Here is a 23,890-nt window from a genome sequence, read left to right on the forward strand (position 1 = left end):
TTTGTTTAGTTGTGTCCAGTTCTTCATGACCCTATTTGAGGTTTTCTTGGCACATATCTTGGAGCAGTTTGCCATTTCCTTCTCCAGTTCATTTTACAGATGAAGAAACTGAGGCAAACAGGGTTAAGTGACTTGTCCAAGGTCACACAGCTTCTATCTTAAGCCAACATTTGAACTTGGGAAGAAGAATCTTCCTACCTCTAGGTTTGACATTCTATCCCCTATGCCATCTAAGCTGCCATGAATTCATTATTAACCATATTAAAACACCTCTGATTCCAGTGAAGCTCAATAGATAAGCATGGTGTTGTTGCACAAAAAGTTTTTCTGTAACTCTTGGAAGAGAGCAATGGCCCACTAATAAACCAACTGATTATAGATTGTTTTCTTTTCTACTCTTATATCACCTCTCCTTATCTTCCCCCCAGTCATACAGAGGCCCATGATTTTTGGCTTGCTTCTTCTCAAACCATTTCTACTGAAGTATAAAGTATCTCTCTCTTTACCAGGGAGAGAGTTCCACAGTGACAGATGATATATTTTCTGCAAATTCAATTTGAGGAAACTACATAGAACACCCTAAAATAAGAGGATTAATTTGAATACTTGATGACAAAGTCATTGTAGACCAGTAATACAATCATTTGTATTTTATCCAGGACAGTGAAGGGAACTGGTGATGTAGATAAACCACAAAACAACATGTTTAATACGAAAAATTAATTTTCATTTGGAATTAGGTACTATAAAAATAGAACTACTACTAATACAGACTACTACTAATACATTAATATAGTATAATATATAAAATATATAATAATAATATTAATGAAATATATGAAGAAACATGAAAAAATTAAATATATTTATAAATATACTTATAATTTATCAATTTATTTCCATATTATATTTGTTCATAATTATATATTGTATATTTCTAGTATATAAATATCTATTTTAATATAAAATATATAAATACATAAAATAGCTAATTAAAATTTTAAAATGAGTTCAAGGTTTAAGGTTTGCAAAGCATTTTTTATGTGTATCTCCTTTGGTTCTTGCACAGCCTGGGAAGGTTGGTGCTATTAATATTCTAATTTTAAAGATGGAAAAATTTACACTGGGAGCAGTGAAGATAGCTGCCTGGGCCCACACAGCTAATAAAGGTCACCTCAGATCTTCCTGAATCCAGTTCATCCCTTTGTCCACAGGATCTAGCTGAATAATAACAAGGCAGATCCTACTATCTTCCATTCTAATAGGGAAAGGAAAAGTATAGGAGAACCGAAAAGGGGGGTGGAAGTGAAAAAAGATACCCGAGCTGGAGGAGAAGAAATATTTGTTGGGATACTTCTTAAAATGGTGGTTGCTGGAAAAGAAGTCACCAGTCAGAAGAAGAGGGTTTCATGATAGAAGTTTCTCAAGGATGATTGGGGGGGGGGGAGATGGAGGAGGAAGAGTTTGAAGAGTGATGCAGAGACTCATTGCCTCACTCCGACATTATTGAAAGAACCTGCTGGTCAAATTTCCCTGCCACATATCTATGCCCATCCACCATCCTCGCCACCCAGGTCCGACCCTGGCAACCCCTACTCAGTAAACTCCAGTGGCTCCTTGTCACCTCCAAGATCAAATATAAAATCTTATGTTTGGCATTCAAAGTGCCTCTCTTCCCTCCTTTTCTGTTATTCTCAGAGGCCCTTGTTCCTCACAAGTACTTAGTCTTTGATCCCATGGCAGTGCCCTCCTTCCCGTTCCTCAAACAAGATATTCTGACTTGTGGTCATTTTGAGTAGTTGTTCCCCATGCCTTGAATGCTGTCTCTTCCCCTCTCTACCTCCTGGCTTCCTTATTTTTCTTCAAGTGCTAGTTAAACTCCCGACTTCTATAGGAAGCCTTTCCTTATCCCTGCTAATTCTCATGCCTTCCCTCTTGCTGATTTCCATTTGGACATCGTGTGTTCGCCTGCTGTCATTGTCCTTAGATTAGGGTTCCTTGAGTAGTAACTTTGCAGATTTGGATCTTCTAGCACAGTGATGGTAGATGGGGTCACTTAATAAATATTTATTGTCCAACTGAGTCCAAACGGGTGGTTGGTGAATTTCCAGTGGTTATTTTGGGGGGGGGGGGGCTATAATTAGAGCAATTGTGTCTTTAGAATCTTTTAGTTATATAGAAGGTAGCTGTTACACATTCTCATGGAATGTTTTAGAAGAAAATTTAATTAGTGCCTACATAGCACACATGGAGAAGGAATTTGTTGTTCCAATATTTTGGAGAACATTACTTTAGGCACTTCCAGTGAGGAGGTAACAGGAACCACTTCCCACTCCCAACACACACACACACACAGACACACACACACACACACACACACACACACACACACACACACACACACTTTTCATGCCTGTGTTTAGTTAAGGAGTTATGTAATTACGATTTTATTCTTCCAGGAGAATTTCTCCACGGCCTATAATATATATCCTACTTAACAGATATGGTACCTGAACTTTCACTTATAAAAGAGTATTCTTCTGAATTAAACACTGCCCATTATGGTTGTTGCTTTGAAACATACTACCCATGGATGCAGAACATGTTAAATCACTAATGTCTTTGATAGCTAAAATGGGTTCTGAGCTTCAGGTCCACTTGTTTTTTAAGTAGCTTGATTGCACAAAATGAGAATTGCCCAGGAAATTCAGCATAAAAGAAGTCATCAGAGAGATATATGATCTGAAAAGCAATCAAATAATGCCTTTATATGCAAGGACCCAAATTATCCTTCTAAGTTTCCTGAAGTCTTATGAGAATAAACAGCATATTCTCTAACAAAATAAATGAATGTTTTTACATTATATTTTAATAATTTTTATTTTTATGAATTCAAAAATATTATTCTGAGAAGTCTATAGAATTCACCAGACTACTAGAGGGTCATGACATACAAAATGATTAAGAACCTCTGCTCTAGTGTGAAAGGATTTTTTCAGTTTCCCATAATAGTAAGAAATAAAACTATATAAAAGCACTGGTTAACTTGTAAGAAATGGGGGTGTTGAAAGAATGGAGTGAAGGGTGGAAAAAGGAAGGGAAAACCACATAATAATTTCATCCAGGGCTTGCCTTATTCAACACACAGTTAATCAAGACCTGACTATATGTGCACCAATTAAACTGTCTTTAAAAAAAACCTTCTATGAGAATGTGTAACTGTTACCTTTCATATAACGAGCACCTTCTAAATTGGCATAGAATTGCTGTAATTATAGCCTTTGCTCATACCCCAAAACATTTTCAATTACTACATAAATCACCCATCCAGATATAACACCCAGGCTCTAAAAATTTTGGTTTTTTCCCCCTTCTGTCATGTGTATCTTATAGGCACAAAATTATGATAATTAGATATTAACTAACATGAACTTCCTAGCATTTCTAGAGCCTCATAGGGGGTAAGGGAGGGGAGAGTTAGAGACCCACCCAGTGGGACATTTCATCTAAAAATCTCTTTTATCACAATGTATTGTAAATTTCTCACCATGATATTATGTAACTGGGAATTAAGGGAAATAAAATGTTAAAGAACAGGAAAAATAATTCACACATCATATTTATTCTCTGATAGGTCTCCAATAATAAGATCAAGTAGAATCAATTATTTAGCTCTGCATATATCTGTAATATGATTTTAAACAGCAGGAAAGATTCCTGGAGGCCATCCCCTATGACTTTTCTTTCTGATTGGATGGCCCTCTTCTTATTCTTTCTTTTTATTGCCATTAGTAAGGGAAACCATCAAATGAACTAGGTATAAAAAGGAATGATTCCCTTCCAGGAGAACTATAATTCTTCTTGAAATTGTTTACCCCAAGAGTTGTCTTTTCTTATTAAGTTATTTGTTAAAGTTGGAAAGTGTTTTTGCTTAACAATAAGACATATTAACAAATATGTTAAGAATGCTATTTGGTTTCTTAACTGCTATTGATAAAAAGCCCATTTGGTTGCATTCTCATTCCAGATTCACCAGGCATCAATCCAAATGAAGGAAATTTTTACCTTGAAGCTTTTTTAGGATAAATTTTGACATTCAGAGGGTAAAAATATATGCATTTTACAAGTAAAATCTGGGAAGATAATGAAAACTCTAGCACCATTATCAATCTATTTCCAATGGGTTTTTTTTCCCTAATCAGTAACCCAAATAGTCTGGCCATTATTAGTGCTGGACTTCCTGTGTGCCCATTAATATGACCTGTCTAATTAGTCAAAATGAATTTTCTATCTGTAATCTCTATTTTCATACTTAAATAGATTAATCAGTAAGGAGAAATCTGCTTGAACACAGATGCTAAGATTGGATTCCAAAATATAACCAGATGCTGAATTTCCATTTTTTAATTTACTGCAAGACCTTGATTATCCTATGGTCTTCTCTGCTGTGTACTTACTAACAATTAACTTAAGCTATAGCTTCACAAAATAGATTCATATATTTAAAACTTAAAGGATGCATTTTAAGGTAGATAATCAATATGAACAATTTAGAACAGAAAAGTTTTTCTCTCCAAGATAAGAGAATCTCGGGGTTGCAAAAGACCATAGAACATATTTACTCCAATCTGTGCTTATTCTAGTACCTTCGTATTTATCTGGCACATGGTTTCATTGGTATATAGTCATAGAGACTGCAGCTTCTCTGTGACTTAGGTAGAAAGTCTTCTGGAGCAGTTTGGGTCACTCATGTGATAGCTGTGTAGACAACAGATTGGAAATTAGAAAGACATGAGGCAGAAAGATGTATTAAAAGTCTATTATAATAGTCTCAGAAAGAAATGTTGGATATCTGGACTTGCATAGGAAGTACCTGGAGTGGAATGGAGACATGCCAAAGATGCTGTGAAAGGTAGACTTGGTATCACTTGGTGAGTGTGTATTCTACAAGTTTGATAAGTATGCCATCTGTGCTTCTATTCATTCAGGTCATGCTAAATGGCCCCCTTTCCAAACATAGAATCCTTGAGGACTCCAATAAAGACTTCCTTCCAAATTAATATTAATGATTACTCTTTGAGTCTGTTAATTCAGCCAGTTCAAGTAACCTAATCTCTCATCTTGTTGAAAATCATCAGTGGGAGAGAATTTGTTAAATCATTGACTGACCTGTCAATCCAGTAACTGTAAAAACATGAATCTTTTCCTAATTAAGCCATGCAGGCAGTTAGTTATTATTTTAAAATGTCCGCATACCATCCCTTTAATAATTTAATAATAGTAGTAATCCTTTTCAATAATTTTTCTCATATTCAGAGTCAAATCCATAAACTTAAAGACCACTGTTTATTCTCTTTTTTGATTTGTTTTGTTTTGTTTTTATAAGTCAGTGGGGTTAAGTGACTTGCCCAAGGACACACAGTGGTTGAGGTCGAATTTGAATTCAAGTCCTCCTGACTTCAGGACTTGTACTCTATCCACTATGCCACCTAATTGTCCCCTATTTATTCTTTTTTAAAAAGTGATGTAATATTTGCCAGGGCAATCAATCAGTTAATCCTTAAACATTTACGTGCTTCTTATATACTAAGCAATGGACTAGGTAGTAGGGATTAAAAAAAATAAATTCCCTCACTATTAATAAACTCATATTCTTTTGGAGGAGAAAATATGCATATCAGTCCTATCCCTTCTTTAATATTCTTCTTGCTTCAAACATAGTTTTAAAAAACAAACAAACCCCAAACAACATATTGTATTACCCTCAGCATTTGTCAACAACCTCTGTGCACTCTGAACTTCATGGCTTCTAACGTTCATCTTCCATCATCATATACGCTTCTGAACTTCCTGATATATCTTCTAAAAATCTTTTTGGTCATTGAGCTCACTATGTTTTGACATCAAAATCTTGAATAATTCTTGTTTTTATTCCTCTTTGTAATATTATGGTTTTTTAACTTCAGCATTTGATTCTTGAAGGCTTTCCATCCCTCTTGGGTCAACTTCCTCTAGTGGAATTTTAAGATGTGAAAAAACTACCTATCCTTTCTCTAAACTCTTGAAAATCTATTCTTCCAAAATCTAAAGTAGGGATCAAACTGTCCACTTTAACTGTCTCAAACTGAAAGATAGATGGTCATTTCTGACCCAAGTTTCCCATCATTTCTACTGTCATGTCTTAAATTATCATTTTATCTATTTTTTAAAATTAAATCTTTTTTTTAAATAATAAAATTGATTTTATTCCCCCCCACTTCAAAGAAAGAAGAGAAAGTTGTATTTTTGCATATTCAAATAAAACAAATTACAACATTGGCCCATTTTTTTTAACACAGCCTCATTCTGAACCCCAGGTTCATCAACTGTTAGAAAGTGGGTCTCATGATTCATCTTCAGTCCTGAAATCATGTTTCATCATTATGTTGATGAGGGTCCTTATGGCTTTCAGGACCGTCTTCCAGTGTTATTATTGTATTCTCATTCATCTTACGTCACTCACTATCAATTCATGTCAGCCTTTCCAGGTTTCTCAGAAACTGTCCACTTCATTATTTTCAATAGCACAGCAGTAGTAAATTACAGTGGTTATTAAAGCACAGTAATATTAAATGTATATACCTCAGTTTGTCCAGCTGTTCCCCAGGTGAGCACCTCTTTGGTTTTCAGTTCCTTGCTACTACAAAAAGAGTTACTGTAAATATTTTATACATATGGATCTTTGTCTTCCTTCTTGGATGTACTTGAGAAAGAGACCCAGTAGTGGTATTGCTGGGTCACAGATATGTACAATTTAGTAACTTAGGGGCCATAGTTCCAATTTTTTTTCCCACATTGACTAGACTAGTTCACAGCTTCTCCGGCAGTGCAATACTGTTTTTCCCACAGCTCCTCCAACATTTGTCACTTTCCATTTTTTGTCAACTGTGCCAATATGATGGATTAAGGGAGAACCTTCAGGGTGTCTTTAATTTGCATTTTTCTAATTATTAGTGATTTGCAGCATTTTTCATATGGATGTTGATAGCTTGAATTTTTCCCTCTGAATATGACCATTGATCAGCTGAACTAATGGCTCTTATTCTAGTACTAAGCTTTATTAGAGGAACTTATTTCAAAAATTGTCACCCTCTACTCCCATTTACTGGTTTCACTTCTAATCTTAGATGATTGGTTTCATTTGTGCGGAACCTTTTAAATTTTGTGTAATCAAATTTGACCATTTTAGTTTCTATGATCCTCTCCATCTTCTGCTGGCTCTTGAATTCTTTCCTTTACATAGATCTGAAATGTAATTTCTCCCATTATCTTCTAATTTATTTATGTCATTCTTAATATCTTAAGTTCTTTTCCAGTTTGGAGTTTATCTTCATATATATGGTGTGAGATGTTTTTCTTTATCTAATTACTGCCAGATGACTTTCCAGTTTTCCTAGCAGTTTTATTGAATTGTGAATTCTTGCCCCACTAACTGGGTTTTTTTTTTTCAATCTTAGGCTACTAAATTAATTTGCTTCTTTATGTTTATAATCTCTTCCACTGATTGACCTTTCTGTTTCTTTTTGTTAGTGTTCAGTCATATCTGACTCTTTCTGATCCCATCTGAGGCACTTTCCTGGCAGAGATACTAGAAAGGTTTGCCATTTCCTTCTCCCAGGTAATTGAGGCAAATAAGGTAGAGTGACTTTGCCAGGGTTACAGAGTTACTAAGAGTCTGAGATAAGATTTGAAATCAGGAAGATGAGGTTTCCTGACTCTAGATCTGATACTCTATCCATTGTACCACCTAGCTGCCCTTTTTTATTTCTTCATTATCAAATAGTTTTGATGATTACTGTTTAGTAGTTTGAGGTGTGATACTGTTAAGCCTTCTTTCCTACCTTTTTTCTCATTATTTCCTAATTTCTTCTTAATAGTCAGAATCAGGTAGGAAATAATGTCTTTCTGATTCATCTATGAATAAATGAATGAAATTACCATTAAAGCAAATCAAGAATTTATTTTTGGAAAAACTGAGCTCTGTCAGATATCCACATAACTGATGTCTCCCATCACACTATTTTATACATCTTTACCAGGTTTGTGATTTGTTTTTTACCTACTTATCACCTTTTAGACAAATGGATCTGTGTTTGCCCTGTGTTTTTTCTGTCATTTCCTTCTATTACTCTAGACTCAAATATTCTTTCCTATGACTTTATTCATCCTGTTCTTGGATATCCTTAAGTGAATAATGCTAATCTAATAATTACCACACATTTTTGGATAGTCCACTCTATAGAGTAAAGTATATCCTTCTATAAATATTATTTAATAACAACTCACATCTAAACAGAATTTGAACTTTGCTAAGGTCCTCCTTCACAATCTTCTTTTTTTTTAGCTAAACTGCAAATGGGAAAGAGGGAATTGGCAAGAGGCATTGCAACCAGAGGCCACCTCTTTGTCCACCTCAGCTGGGCTTCCTTCCTTTAATCCTCCCTATTTACAGGTCACTATCATCCTGAACAAAACTATGGCTTTAGCCCTGAGGGCTCTATGGAATCTGATGGAAAGGATGGATCTCTGCAACCTTTAGAAATGGGCGCCACAAGTCTTTAGGTTTCAGATTTTCATCTGAAAAGAGTAAGCTAGAGAATTAAGCCAGTAAGTATTTGAGATGAGATTCAAATGTAGGTCTCTTGGTATCAAATCCTGTATTCTAGCCACTGACATACTGCCTCCCTTGAGTTCTCTTCCACAAAGTCTCATTTATACCTGTGAGGTCATTTTTGCCTATGTATTATTATATCTAATTCACTTTATTACCCATACCTCATTCAATTATTGTCTCCCAGGAATCACTAATCCTCTTCACTGATGTTTATGGTTTCTAGTTTGAAAGCTCTCTAGCACCAGCTTTCTCCCTCCTCTTTCAATTCTATTTAACTCTGGGTTTAATTATCTGAATTATTTGCTGTATTTTTTTTAACTTCATCATTGTAAAATCATCATCTTTGAAATATGTTCAAGAAAAATTGAGAATTTCTTGGTAATGTGAATAGTAGAGACATTTTTTTCATGCATTAATTGTACTTAAAAATTTGACAGGACTGAGCAGCAGACCAATCCACAGTATTCTGAAAAATTATCTAAATAATTATTTCATAAAGACCATAATCTATTGGAATTACTGAATGAGTGTGTGAAAGAGGTATTATGTGTTCTCTTTAAAAGCATTTTTCTATTTAATGGTTCACAATTCAGTAAAATTCAATAAACTGTATAATTACATGCCTACTATGTACAAACAAACCAAAGTAAGTAGGGGGAAATATAAAGATAAATAAATTATGATACCTGTGCTTTAGTAGCTGTGTTAGAATGTAGAGAAGACCCATCTTCTTTATACCGATGAATTCAATTTTTAGTAGACCAGTCATTTCATGGGTTTAAGAGGGAAGTTCTGGTTCAGTCCCAGAGAGTTGCATAGGGGCACAAAAGAGTAAACAATTTACCTGGAGCCACACAGCCTTTAAGTGCCAGTCAGAATTGGAACCTTGACTCCGAAGCTAGCTCTAACTTCTCTACCAGGTCACAGAATTACAGCTAGCTGAACAAATTGATCACTAGTCACTCTCCCATTTCAGTTGTACAAAACAATAGGGAAGCTCACCATAGGGGAACATCTCACTTCCTGATGTTATAGGATAAATGAATATTAACTGACTTGGTCTTCAGTCTATAGGAAGTATATAAGGTTATACTTGCCTGAATAGGGCACAATTAACATTAATAGGTGAGAATAATGTTGGCAAAAAGAAATATTGTAGGCTTACAAATATATGTGCCATGTTAGTTTTTCAAAAACTGTGCAAGAATAATTTACAAAAGAGTAATCATGGGAGTCTTATGCTAAAGCTGTGGGGACTGCGTGTAAAAATCATCCTAAATTCGAACTTCTCAAAAATGTGCTGAGCAGACATCAAGTCCACCCAAATAGACAACATTGTGCTCTGTTCTGGGATACCGCCCCCCACCCACAAAGGCAGCATGGGGTGGAAATTCCAGAAAGGCTGTTCCTTTTAATGTCCAAAATGATCCTCTAAGAATAAGGTTAGGGAAAGATGGTCAGTCCTGAGAGTGCTCTGTTTAAGTGTGGAAGAGTTATAGCTTCTGAGTTCCTTAATGATTATCCAGGACTATTTTACAACTGGAGCCACTAGGTAACACAGTGGACAGAGGGCCAGGTCTGGAGTCAGGAAGACTCATCTTTCTGAGTTCAAATCTAGTCTCAGACACTTGCTTGCTTTGCGACTTTGGGCAAGTCTCTTAACCCTGTTGTTTTCCTCAGTTTCCTCATCTGTAAAATAACCTAGAGAAGGAAATGACAAACCCTCTACCATCTCTGTCAAGAAAATCTCAAATGGGGTCACAGAGAGTCAGACAAATCTGAATTTTACAATTCCATAAGTAAAGACAAGTATAGAAATATTTCTATAAAAATGAGGAGGAAGAATAAAGAATAGAACTGATATAGACAATAATAGCTAGCAATTATATGGTACTTTAAGGTTTTCAAAGCACTTTATAAATAATACCTCATTTTATCCTCATAGCAATCCTGGGAGGTAGGTGTTAGTTACTATCCCTATTTTTACAGATGAGGAAATTAAAGTAGTCAGAGATTAAGTGACTTGTCTAGGGTCATGTAGCTAGAAAGTATTCCAGAAAGGTTAGATCTGTACTCAGATCCAGGTCCTCCTAACTCAAAGTTAGTATTCTGTTCATTGTGTCATTTAGCTGTAAGATATTTCTAGACAAAATTACACATAATTTTAAGTGAAATATTTTCATTGCACTTAAGCAGTTATTGTACCATTTGTTTTCCATTATATAACACACGCTACTTTGTCGTTTAGTAAAAGGTGACCTGACCCTTTGGTTAGTTAGTAAAATTGATGAGCTTAGGGAACCACATCTTTGCATCTTTAATACACTTTCCCCTCTTTGCTTGGGACATATGACAGTCTGCTAATTTTTATAATTTGATTTTTTGTTTTCCATGGAGTCTTAAGGACATTAATTTTTATTGGTGTCTGACTAAATGAAATTGATTCTATGGATTTTTTTTTGTGATGGAGTCAGGACTTTTCCTGTTTGTCCTGTAAACAAATGAAAAAACCAAAAAGGGGGGAATATTTCCTCATGCTACTCTCAAACGACAGCCAAGAAAATGATCACCTTAAAAATAGCCACCTAAGCCTTATTTGAAACTACATATTATGATTATTGAGATTTACAGTAATAACAACTAAGGAGTCTACTTATTAGAATCATGTCCCCGATAGGTTTCTATTTTTCTTGGACTATTATAGAACCTTAGCCATGCTTTATTTACTCTCTCTCTCTCTCTCTCTCTCTCTCTCTCTCTCTCTCTCTCTCTCTGTCTCTCTCTCTCTCTCTCTCTCTCTCTCTCTCTCTCTCTCTCTCTCTCTCCTCACTTGCTGCTTCCTCTCCCATTTGACCTCTCTGTTCTGGAACTATGAACCATGATCAAATCAATATTATTTCTGGATTGAATATTTAGTTCTACTCATTGACCAACCTATGGTGGTAATTTTCCTAGCTAAAGTTTCACTCTTTAGTTGCCACTCATCTTTGGGCATTTTCTTTCCCATCAGAATGTAAGCTCCTTGAGGGCACAACTGTTTGAGTTTTGTTAAGTCTCTCTCTCTGGCTTAGCACAGTGCTTTATTAGTTGAGACCACAATAAATGTTGCCCTCTGCCACCTTCCCCTACTCCCATTTAACTAAGCACAGTAAATTTAAATAGATGACGTGAATATATTAGAAAGCTTTGGGTATTTGAGCAGAACTAGCAGTATTTTAGAGATTCAGTAAAAGTTGAATATTTGTGACCAAATAGCCATCATTCTGGTATTGTAACATTCTTTATGTGAATTGTTTTCAATGTAGATCTCTTCAAATACTTCACAGTTGGGTAGTCCTGAGCCTGTGAAACGCTGTGGGAAGTCAGCACTCTTCCAGTTGGCAGAGGTGAGTTTCCAAGTAGCTTTTAATCTTAAAGATAATGAAAAGTTTAATCATAAAAACCCCCTTAAATATACTTATTAATTCTCAATAATATCAGCAATTAGTTTTTAATATACCATAGTGTTTGGAATTAAGGTTAAACTTTAGGGAAAACATTGCTGGTAGGAAGGTTTGTTAAACATTGGAAGAGGGAAGTTGCAAAATCTCTTTCTCTTGAAAAATACAAGATAGTTTTTCATTTTCTGGGCTGGTTTATGCATATCTAGCTTGAGGGCAGAGGAATGGAATAAATAGGTCATTTGCTCAGCTTCTGGTTGCAATATTAACATAAAAATCCTTGGTCGATTCCACATTTAAAGTAGTTTTTTTGAACAAATAATGATTTATCAACATTATCTAGGAAATCTTTAAACTACTCTCAGACATTAGAGAGTGAATGCATTAGTCAAGTGCTATATCTTTCTGTATGACTTTTGTGCACTTTGTGATCAGAAGAGATGGTAGCTGGGAAGGTTGTGGGCCAAGCAAGAGTCAACTTTTCTCTTATTCATGATATGACTATTCCCTCACAGGAATTATAGTTTTTTAAAAGCAGTAAATAATATGATTTTATCAATGAGGAACTGAGTCCCAGAGACATGAAGTGACTTTGTCAGGATCACATAGTTAGTTCTTAATAGAACTCAAATTCAAATCTAGGCTGTATTATTTTTCTGGGTTTCAATCCATCTTCAGACACTTCCTAGCTATGTGACCTTGAGTAAGTCACTTAACCTCTGTTTGCCTATATTTCATCAACTGTCAAAATGGGGATAAGAATATCATCCAAATCCCAGGGTTTTTGTGAGGATCAAATCAAATGAGATAATATTTGTAAGGTGCCAGTATTAATTTCTTCTATTTTTTCCAAGAGAATTGATGATTAACACTCATATAGCCCTTTAATGTTTGTGAAGTACTTTATACAGGCAATAGTATTTGAACTTCATAACAATCTTTTTCACCTGCCTCAGAAGGTGCTATAAGTCTCTTCCATTTTACAGATAAGGAAACTGAGACCTAAAGGAGTGGATGACTTATCTCAGTTGACATACTTTGGTTCTAGACTGACAGAGGAGAATATTTTCCTTTCTTATCAGAATAAGAAGATAACCAGAGAGGTGCAAAAATAGAAGGCAGGAGGGTAGGATTTCCAAAGAGTCATCAGAAGTCATCTAGCCCAGTCCCTTCATTTTACAGAGGAAGGAAGCAAGACTTTAAATTTTTTGTCCTAAGGAAGCTTAGATAGGTTAATGAGTCTCAAACTTGGAATTTGAGCCTCAACCTTCAAACTCCAAGCCTAGCTCATGTGCTGCCACACTTCTATGATGCCTCACTTCTGAACCCCCAACTCTGTGGCTTCTGGATATGCTGTTGTGTTAAGTAAAGAGGCCCTTTGGGAAAGACTAGCCTGGAACTTAGAACATAATGTTATTGGCTTCCTTCTCCTCATTTTGAATTATTATAGTTTTAGAAAACTAGAAGGCAAAGGATAATCTGCAATTCAAATACCTGAAAGTCAAAGAGATAAGTAAATAGTATTGTTTTACCATGAGGACAAGGCCTTTTACTTACCTTTTTAAAATACAAACTCCAAAGAAAAGACAATGAATGGCCTAAAAAAGCTCCAAGAAATTCTCTGATAAAGAAGGAGTGTTGCTCAAAAACATATGGTGATTTCAAGGCAAAGCATTGCCTCAAATGTAAATAAAAAATAAAGAACTGGTCAAAGAAAATTTAATTCTCAAACAAATATAAATTTGATTGAGTAAATGTACATGATTAGATCAGTGACTTTTCATTGAGATTTGCAGATGAAGAATAATAGATGGTGGGGCTTAGTGAAGATGCAGGGGGCAATTAAGAAATATGTACATAGTTGTTTGGAGTAACATCCAGAAAAATAACTTGTTATAAGTTTATAACTCTTCTTTACTCTTAGACAAGGCAGCTAACATCAATAAATCTCATCTATGAAATGGGGATAATCATTTGCACTGCCTACTTCTCAGAATTGTTATGATGAGAAAATATGATAATATATATATATATATATATATATATATATATATATATATATATATATATATATATATAATTTCTGGTATGTGTATATACATATCTAGAAGCCAATATATATAAATATAGATCTCTGAAACACATACACTCATACACATATATATGTATGTATAAACATACAAACTCACATACCTGATTATTTGTAAAAATACCATTCCCTGTACCTGAATAGCTTTTATCACCAAATATATCACCAAAGAATCCTCACAAGTCTTATTGCAGTTTTAAGCTTAAAAAGGATAAAGTCACACTAAACCTTTTGGGGTACTTCTTATATTTATACAACACAAATATATAATTGTATATGCATATAAATATACATATATATCTATGGATACATGATATATAATATTTAAAATTAATAATAAATATCAAGTAACCCAAAAGTACAAAAATAGCATTATCTCAACCTTCAGTATCAAATACTCTTGTATATTTTTTCATATTTGTATGAACCCAGAGATTTTCCTTCCATGGTATGATAAAAAGGCCAATTTGCTTTTGTAATACTTTGCATTGGAATAGCAACTGGGCAAAAAAAGTTATTTCATATGAAATTGTAATGCATGCTAAATCAATCAATCATTCTTTAACTTTGTAGGAAATGAATCTCAAATATGAAACAGATGCTATGTCTTGGCAGATTTTTGAATTCTATCATATTGGGGGAATTCTTCTATCAAATGGAAGAGTTCAGTAATTAAAATTACTGAAACAGTCATTAAAGTAAATAGAAATAGGGACTGGATATGTGATTTCATTGGCATAAATGAAGGTGAAGAAAATCCCTTTACTAAGGCTAGTCATGGTATTAGTGAGTTTCTTGGAGTTCTGAGTTGTTAAGTGATGTGCTCAAGTTCACATAGCCATATGTGGCAGTCAGAAGCAGGACCTTGGACTATGTGGGTATGTGTATATGTATGTGTATACACACATACACATACACACACAGGTGATGCATTTATTTTGAGTCTTTATGCTCTTTGTATTTGTTATTTCTACATATGCTTATAGAGAAACTAGACATACCAGAAAATAGGAATTTCCCAAGAAATGACACTTGAAATTTTATATAGAGAATGATCAAAAAATCTTAGTACTGGTTTTGGTGGCCAACAAACTAACATTTATCATTGTTCATAGATTTCAGTCATGTTTGGCTTTTTGTGACCCCATTTGAGGTTTTTTTTTCGGCAAAGATACCAAGTGGTTTGTCATTTCCTTCTCCAACTCACTTTATTAAGAAACTGAGGCAGACAGGGTTTAATGACTTGCTCAGGAACATTTAACTAGTTTCTGAGGCCAGAGGCACTCTATCCACTGTACCACCTAGATGCCCCAGCATTTATTAAGCTAGACCTAGAGTGGTCCAGATAATATTCTAAATTCAGAGAAAAGCAAAAAAAAAAAAAAAAAGCAAACAGCTTCTGCTCTCTTAGGAGCTCACAGACTAATAGAAGAAACAACATAAATAACTACAAACCATATCCAGGATGAATTGTTAAATTCAAATATCAAAAGTTTCAAACTGCACGAAATTTTTGGATGTCCTGTATAAGTTTAACATAACAATATTACAATATCAGTGGAATATGAATTTTGGTATACCATACTGTTAAATAGTGTTTTTTATGTTAACTCAAAATGCATTCACTATTCTTTGAGACAATTCTAAATAATCATCAATAGAAAAAGACCTCATTATTTCTTACTTAGGGAATACTTGATCCTTATACTATTCTCGATCAAAATACAGCATAGCTAGGTGGTGCCATAGTGCAGAATTCTGGGTCTTGAGTTAGGAAGACTCATTTTCCAAAGTTCAAATCTGGCCTCAGACACTTACTAACCAAGTGACCTTAGATAAGTCACTTAACCCAATTTGCCTCAGTTTCTTCATTTGTAAAATAAGCTGGAGAAGAAGATGGCAATCCACTCCAGTACCTTAACCAAGAAAACCTCAAATGGGGACATGAAGAGATGGACACTGAAACAACTGAGTAACATCACAATACAAGATTGAAATTCCATGAGTTTGGAATTTCCTATTACCTCATACAATTTCTGTTTCAGTTGTATTTTTGTAACTGAATGCATGTGTATCAGACACAGTTTAATGAGTCATGATAACCTTTAACATTTTAAGTTTTTGCAATAAAATAACTTTTTACCTCCAGTGTGATATATAAAACTACCATATTAATGGAATTGGAGGCGAAAACCATTAAAATTTTCAGTAACCATATTCCTAAAATGTTTTCTTTAACATCTCTTTCTATATATTTGAGAATGTTAATAACTACATTTCATCAACAAGTAGACTGTAGAAAATGATGTAAAGAAAATTATTACCTGGCCAAAGAAAAGATTCTATTTTGTAGGGTAAAAACACAGCATCTGCAATCTAGTATTTAAAGTTCTCCAAAATCTGGCTTCCTAGTTTTATTTCATATTACTTGCCTTTCTCATTATTCTAGTCAGATTGGTGTGCTAGCTGTTCTTCATCTTGAAACCCCACCTCCTACTTCTGTTCCATTCACAAGTAATTTTCTATTTGGAATTTACTTCCTTATCATCTCCACCTAGCAGAATCTTTATTTTCCTTCAAAACATGCTATTTGGTAGAGAAAGCAGAAGCCTAATTCATGATTCCCCTTAGCTATTACCAATCTCTACCTTTTACAACTTCATTTATTCAGACACTATACACACACTTATATCTATGTTTATATGAACATATACACATACATAAGAATATATGTATATGCACACACTCACCCACCCACGCACATATATATATATATATATATATATATATATATATATGTATATATGTATGTGTGTGTGTATATATAAAATCAGCCAACCAGCATCTAATAAACACCCATTATGTGCATGCAGAGGGGGCTATACCAATCACTTCTTGAGGGAAGGGGTCAATTCATTTTGTCTTTTTTATCCCAGCAACTGGTGTAGGACCTTTCAGATAATGGATGCTTAAGAAATATATTTTGAATTTCTTGAATTTGATTGGTGTGGTGTGTTAAAGGTAGAACATTTTTTACAAGTGTCTAAGACTGACAACCATATGACATAGCTGATAGATTGGGTTTGGAAATGACAGCTCTCTTGAAATTGGATAGTATGAAAATAGTGACAGGCAAGATACTGTTAAAAATCAACTGGTGTTCACTGGCATATCTACTATGTGAAAAGTACTCAGCTCAGAAGTCCCAATCCTTGCTGTTGTGTCTGTAAGCTAGTTGGGTAGAGAAGGGCTAAAGAAGATAAATAACAATATAGTTCTGTGGGGAAGAGGAAAGGAGAGCAGAAACATTTATTATGTATCTGCTGAATGCCAAACACTTTCCAAACATCACATTTGATCCTCACAGCTCTGGGAGGTAAGGTACTATTGTTATCTTTATTTTACAGTTTAAGAAACTAAGGGAAACAGGCTAAATGACTTATCCAAGGTAAGTAAGTGTCTGAGGCTAGATCTGAATGGGAATGGATTTCTCACTCAAATCCTAGTGCTCTATGCATCTTCCCTCCTAGCCACCTCAGCTGTAGCAATATAATCTTGTCACTGGCTGTCACTCCTTCCAATCAATCAATAAAGTATTTATCAAGCACCTAGGTTAGTTAGTGCTAGAAATACAAATGAAACCATCTTTACCATCAAAAAGCTAGTTTACTAGTTGAGGCAGCCAATACATGCTGTCTCATTCATTTGGGCTGGGGGAAGACAGTGGGGTTAAGTGACTTACCCAGGGTCACGCAGCTAGGTAATTATTAAAGGCAGGATTTGAACTCAGGTTCTCCTGATTCCAGGGCCAGTGCTCTAGCCACTGCACTACCTAGCTGCCCCTCTCATTCTTTCTGATACTCATCCATGTCCTGTCTTTAATATTCCATAAGGGATCTACTCAACATGCTAGGGAATTTCCAGTAGGTCCATTTTAACATGAGATATTTTAACATTTTAACATAATATGGTGCAGGATGTGGACTGTCCAACTGTTATTCCATTCTTGTTGATGAATCCCTTCCTTTTTAAGTCAGAGATTGTGACATCCTTAATTATAATTTTCCTGCTCAGTGATAATTTTCTCCATTAAAATTTTTCAACCTATTCATATTCCATATGCTTCTCCATTGCTGTTTGACCCCTCAACATTATTCCTTTGGAAGTCATGGTGTTTTAAGAATCAGAGATATATATACACAAGACAGAGATGTTCTTAAAAATGATCTTTATCTCAGAGAAACATGGGATCATTAAAAATAAGTGCACAATTTCACAAAGACAATATGCTGGCTCACTGTCAACTCTGCTGGCTCACTGAGGCAAGCCTGTTTTTCTCTTCCTGTTTATATCAGGTCCCCAGATAATAGCAATAATAATACCAACAACAGCAGTTATCATTTATGTACTGCTTAAAAGTTTTCAAACTGCTTTGCAAATATGCTTATTTTCTTGTCAAATAATTGCCAGCCTTGAAACACAAGAAGTATCCAGATTAGGACAAAACTCATAAACAATAAGTTAGTATGAGATGACAGTGAGCAGGATAAGAGATTGGATTGGATTACTAACCTTGGAAAAGAACAGATTTGAGAGAAATTAATTTTTAAAAAGATCGAAATAATGTGATTGCTAATTGTTTGTGAGAGATTTTAGAAGAAAGCGTAAAAAATGATTCCGCATATTTGGAGCCTAAGTGATGGAGAGAACTAATGATGCTTCAGTTTAATTGGAATAGGGAAGTCAGGAAGGAGAGTAAGTTTTGGTGGAGAAAGATCATGAGTTCTCTTGTAGAAGTTTGGAATTTAAAAATACAGACTCAACATCCAAGGATTATATTAGTTATAAAGCTTAGAGAAAAGTCAGGGCTACAAATGTAGATTTATTAATCATCATAATTGAAATCAGAGTTGTAGGTATGCCAGTGGAGAATTTGTGAGCATTTAGAAAGAAAGATAGAGTTCACTGTGAGCCAGCATGTGTTCATTAAGAATATGACAGAGAGACTAGCTGCATTTCTTTTTTTATGGTCTGTGTTTATTAGACTAAATCAGATGAATGTTGTAGTCATAATAAACTTGGGATTCCAGCATAACATTTGAACAAGTCTCTCACAATGTTCATTTGGACAAGAAGGAAAGAATTATATCAGATGAAAGTGCAGTTAGATTGATTTGGAACTGAATAAATAACTAGAACCCCAAAGTTTAATAGATCATGGTAAAACATAAAATATCCCTAAGTGAGTTTGATTATTGTAGATAACTGAAAATAGAATGATCAAAGCAACAAGATCCCAGAAGAGGTAGTAAACTAATGAATTTAGAACACCTGTGTAAGTATTGGCCTTGAAAAGAAAAAAAAATAGTTCTTCTGAAAAAAAGGAGGTTAAAAAACAAGATAGTAGTGCAATAGAATTATGATGTTCAGTGTCTAGTAACCTTTTTATTGTATTTTCATTGGTGGGAGTGCACTTTCCTCTAAGGTCTAGAGACTAAATTTTTATTGAAATGAATTAGAGGATAGCTGTGATGTTAAATTCCTCCAGAATAGCTCTTTTAAAAAAAATTACAGATTATTGATCCATTTGGTTTCATGTTAGTCAAGGAGAATACAAAAGTTATAGTTCATTTGGTATGTATAATAGGAGAACAAGAAGGAATTTTTCCCCAAAATGGCTTTTATTTTCAGAAATAGTTGAAAAACTACTTTAGTTTAAAAATCATATAAATAACTAGGTAAGAAGTAATGTATATTAATGATTCTATAAATAAAATCTTATGGAAAGCCATGACTCATTTCTGGAATAAATGTGGTTACAATGTAGTCAAAGTGCATGAAATATTTAAAAATTTCCTGAATAAATTCTACTTGATTGATCAGTCTGGTAACTTCAGCAGAACTCTACTATGTGAATATAGCAAGATCTCCCTGTCACTACCAAGATCTCAATTTATCTGTTTTCTCTTATATCAATCCATGGGTATTTTAAAATTTTTCATTGTCTTAATTTCTCCTTCAGATCATCATTTTGTTGTATAGAAATTCTCTGCCTCCAAATCTCTGCAAATCATCTATAATTCTGTTTAGATAATGCAAGAGACACAAATGTTACCATATATTATTAAAGATATATTCACACTCCCCACAGGATTACACCCCCAATTTGCACTTGTCCTTGCAATCTGAAGTTTCAACCTCAGTTTGTCTTCTCTGTTTCCCATTGTGCTTCCATTGATTATGAGCCATAATTAATTTTTAGAAAGAATACTAAGCAGCCAAAACAAGGACAGTTATAGGCACAATCCTTCCAGACCAAGACCATACTCCTAGCACACACAAGGGGATGGATCATAGAGGATGTGCTGGGTTCAGCTTGCAGAAGCTGAAAAGATTTTCAATATGGAAATTTATTTCTAGGAATTTGGCAAATGCTACAAATCAGTTCTTGGATTTATTGTTTTACTGCTTTTTTTCTAGACTTAAGAAAGTGTTAAGAAAGCATCAGTAATGTAGATTAAACTTTCAGAAGGGTGTCTGTGTCCTTTTTGCTCCTGGAGAGGCCAGTTGTTAAATATTTACTGGTGGTTTGTTGACATGGATCATAGATCAGATGATCAGAGATGGAAGTAGCCTTGGTGTCATCAAGGGCCTTCTCCCTCATTTTACTAATAAGAAAACCAATACCCATAGAGGTTCAGGTGACTTGATCAAGGTTGCAAAGGTGGGAAGTAAGCTTTTAGACACAGAATTTGAATTCAGGTCTCCTTAGTCCAGAGCATCTTACCACCATGTTCTTTTTTGGAGTAGGTGGAGGGGGGTTATGTGAATGGAGGAGATCTAGGTGACATTTACTTAAAAATGTTATCATCTAAGAAAGGTCTTATCTTTTCATGTATTTGGAATCTTTTCAACCCCCAGAAACTTTCACCAGCCTCATTCCCACATGACACAATTTAGCTCCTAAGATATCCTACATTTGACTACATACCAATTTCATGAGAATTAACATTATGACCTATTTTGAAATAAGTTATATAAACTCTAAAAAAGTGTCATTATGCAAGAAAGATGACAGCTGCTCTCTCTTAAGTCTTTTTTTTGGGGGGGGGGGGGGTTTGCAAGGCAAATGGGGTTAAGTGGCTTGCTCAAGGCCACACAGCAATGTAATTATTAAGTGTCCGAGATCAGATTTGAACCCAGGTCCTCCTGACTCCAGGGCAGTCTCTCTTAAGTCTTATGGAAATACTGTAATTATGTTTTCTTTCTTAGTTCTTATCTTTATTTCTTTCTTAGTTTTAGACTAAAAAGTAGACTACCCAATTATTTGAGCAGCCTGGATAAAAGACATTCTTATTCCTTCTGGGTGCTACATTTAAAAAAAAATACTAGAAATAATCTATTATAAGACATAAGGTTTTATAATCATTGACTACAATGTTAGCTTATGGGGTTTTTTTGGTTTTATTTGGATGTAAGAGAAATATGCATCATGAAAAATACTGCCAGGTATAACCTAAAGAGGCTAGGCTAGTTCTTAAATTGATAACTGTTTGAGTAGGAAGACAAACTCCTGAAAAAGATTGTGATCAGGGCGGCTAGGGGGCGGCTAGGTGGTTCAGTGGATAGACCACCAGCCCTGGAGTCAGGAGTACCTGAGCTCAAATCCGGCCTCAGGCACTTAACAATTACCTAGTTGCGTGGCCTTGGGCAAACCACTTAACCCCATTGCCTTGCAAAAAAAAAAAAAAGATTGTGATCAGGACCTTTGCTTCAAAACCTCATTGAATAAAATGGAGGGGGAATGTTCCAAATTACCCCCGCCCCATTCACAATCAGTCAGTTATTCTTGTTCAGAGACCAAAAAAAAAAAAAAAAGATTTGGGGCAAGTTACTTAAATCTCTGTTCACTCTCAGTTTTTAATCCTATTTTTAATCCAGTTAGCTTCATTGAAATATATAATAAAGGACTTTTCAGTCAAGACATCTTAGATTTGGGAAAATGTAGATTCAATTGGCAGAACCGGTGAAAGGATCAGAGTGCAAATGTCTCTGATATCCCAGAGAATTGGGGGAAGGGGAAAGGATATACTCCAGAAAATCATTAAAGAATTCTTTACAGAAGTTATAGAAATAAGCCATAATATATAAGAAAGAATTCATAGAACCCCAAAGAAGAATCTAAGAATTTATTCTTATACACATTAAAGTTAAACACCAACATTATAACCACCAGGAAAAAATACTTCAAATTGCCACACTTTGCTATGTGTGTAATTGTTTATGAGAGAACATGAATCAGGTTCTTGTGAGGTAGTTGGAAAAATTGGAATGCTTTATATACAAAAATATAAAAATGTGAACCCTTGACTCAGAATTACTTGCATAGCGTAACTCAGCATTATATTTTGAGACAAAAGGATGGGCTTTTTTTAGAAAAACAATTCTAGATTTAGAATCTTAATGATCCCTCCCTTAATCCTTCATTTTGAGGAAATTCCTCTTATGTAAAATGGGGAGATTGAAAGAGAAGGTCTCTAGGGTCTCTTCCATCTCCACTAAAGCCAACACCCATTTCACTGTAACATTGTCTCTTTGAAGATTTTGTAGAAAGATGTACATGTTTTCAATGAAGTTATCCAATAATAACTTGGCTTTCCAGCCAAGGAGAAAAGTGCTTAAAACAATTCACAGTTCTCAAATCAAGATAAACCAGGTGCTAATGATAATAACGACTTACACGTATTTGACACTTGAAAGTTTGCAAAGTGCTTTCTATATATCTCATTTAGTCTACTAAACAACCCTATATACATCCTGCTATTAGCTCTGTTTCACAAAGAAACTGAGAGTGAATAGAGATTTAAGTAACTTGCCCCAAATCATACAACTAGTAATTATCTGAAGCCACATCTGTATACCTCTGCAGCATTAAATGTTTCAGGTTTTTTTCAGAGAAAAGGAAGGTGGGAGGTGGAGGGAGGATCTGAATGGGGTCTCAAGATGAGGAAAGGAGGCAGTATAGAATCATGGATTTGAGGGCATCTCATGCAGTTTCTCATTTTGCAAATAAAGGAACAAAAGTCCCAGAGGTTCTGACTTCTCCAAGGTTACACAGGTAGTAATGGCAGAACTGGAATTCAAGTCCAGCCATTTTATTACCAAACTAGCTCTTTCTGTGAAAGAAATATGGTGCTCTCAGGGTAAAACTTCTTTCTTTGATAAAGGGAAAGTCAGTAAAGAAACCTCCATAATATATATAAGAGCAGAAAGTTATTGAAAGTGATTTTATATATTTAAAATTTTTTAAAATGTTTCCTTCCAATAAAATGATTGAAGAAAAAATGTGTGCGAATTAAATTCACTTATTACAAAGTTAAATGCCATTAGACTAAGTCCTTCAATGAAAAATAGAAGAAAAACCACCAAATTTGCTCCAATAATATAAAGAGTGAATAATTTATTTTTAAAAAATAAGAAAATGTGGGACAACTAGGTCGTGCAGTGGATCAAACACTTGCCCTGAAGTCAGGAGGACCTGAGTTCAAATTTGACCTCAGATACTTGATACTTACTAGCTGTTTGATCTTGGGCAAGTCAAATAAGTTGATCTCATTGCCCCACCAAAATAAAGAAACAAGAAAGACACAAGAAAGGAAGGAAGGAAGGAAGGAAGGAAGGAAGGAAGGAAGGAAGGAAGGAAGGAAG

General features: G+C 34.8%; 1 protein-coding gene across 1 annotated transcript in view; it reads left to right on the forward strand.

Moving 5' to 3' along the window:
* Nucleotides 1-9,281: 9,281 nt before the first annotated feature.
* The window catches only part of LOC141505365 (HMG box transcription factor BBX-like), a 76,359-nt gene continuing 61,750 nt past the window's right edge, over nucleotides 9,282-23,890 (forward strand). Inside the window, exons 1-2 of the mRNA XM_074211156.1 lie at nucleotides 9,282-9,299; nucleotides 11,959-12,039. Of these exons, the coding sequence (XP_074067257.1) occupies nucleotides 9,282-9,299; nucleotides 11,959-12,039 (99 nt within the window). The remainder of the gene's footprint in view (nucleotides 9,300-11,958; nucleotides 12,040-23,890) is intronic.

The sequence above is a fragment of the Macrotis lagotis genome, chromosome 1 (assembly GCF_037893015.1).
Source record: "Macrotis lagotis isolate mMagLag1 chromosome 1, bilby.v1.9.chrom.fasta, whole genome shotgun sequence".
Lineage (NCBI taxonomy): Eukaryota > Metazoa > Chordata > Mammalia > Peramelemorphia > Peramelidae > Macrotis > Macrotis lagotis.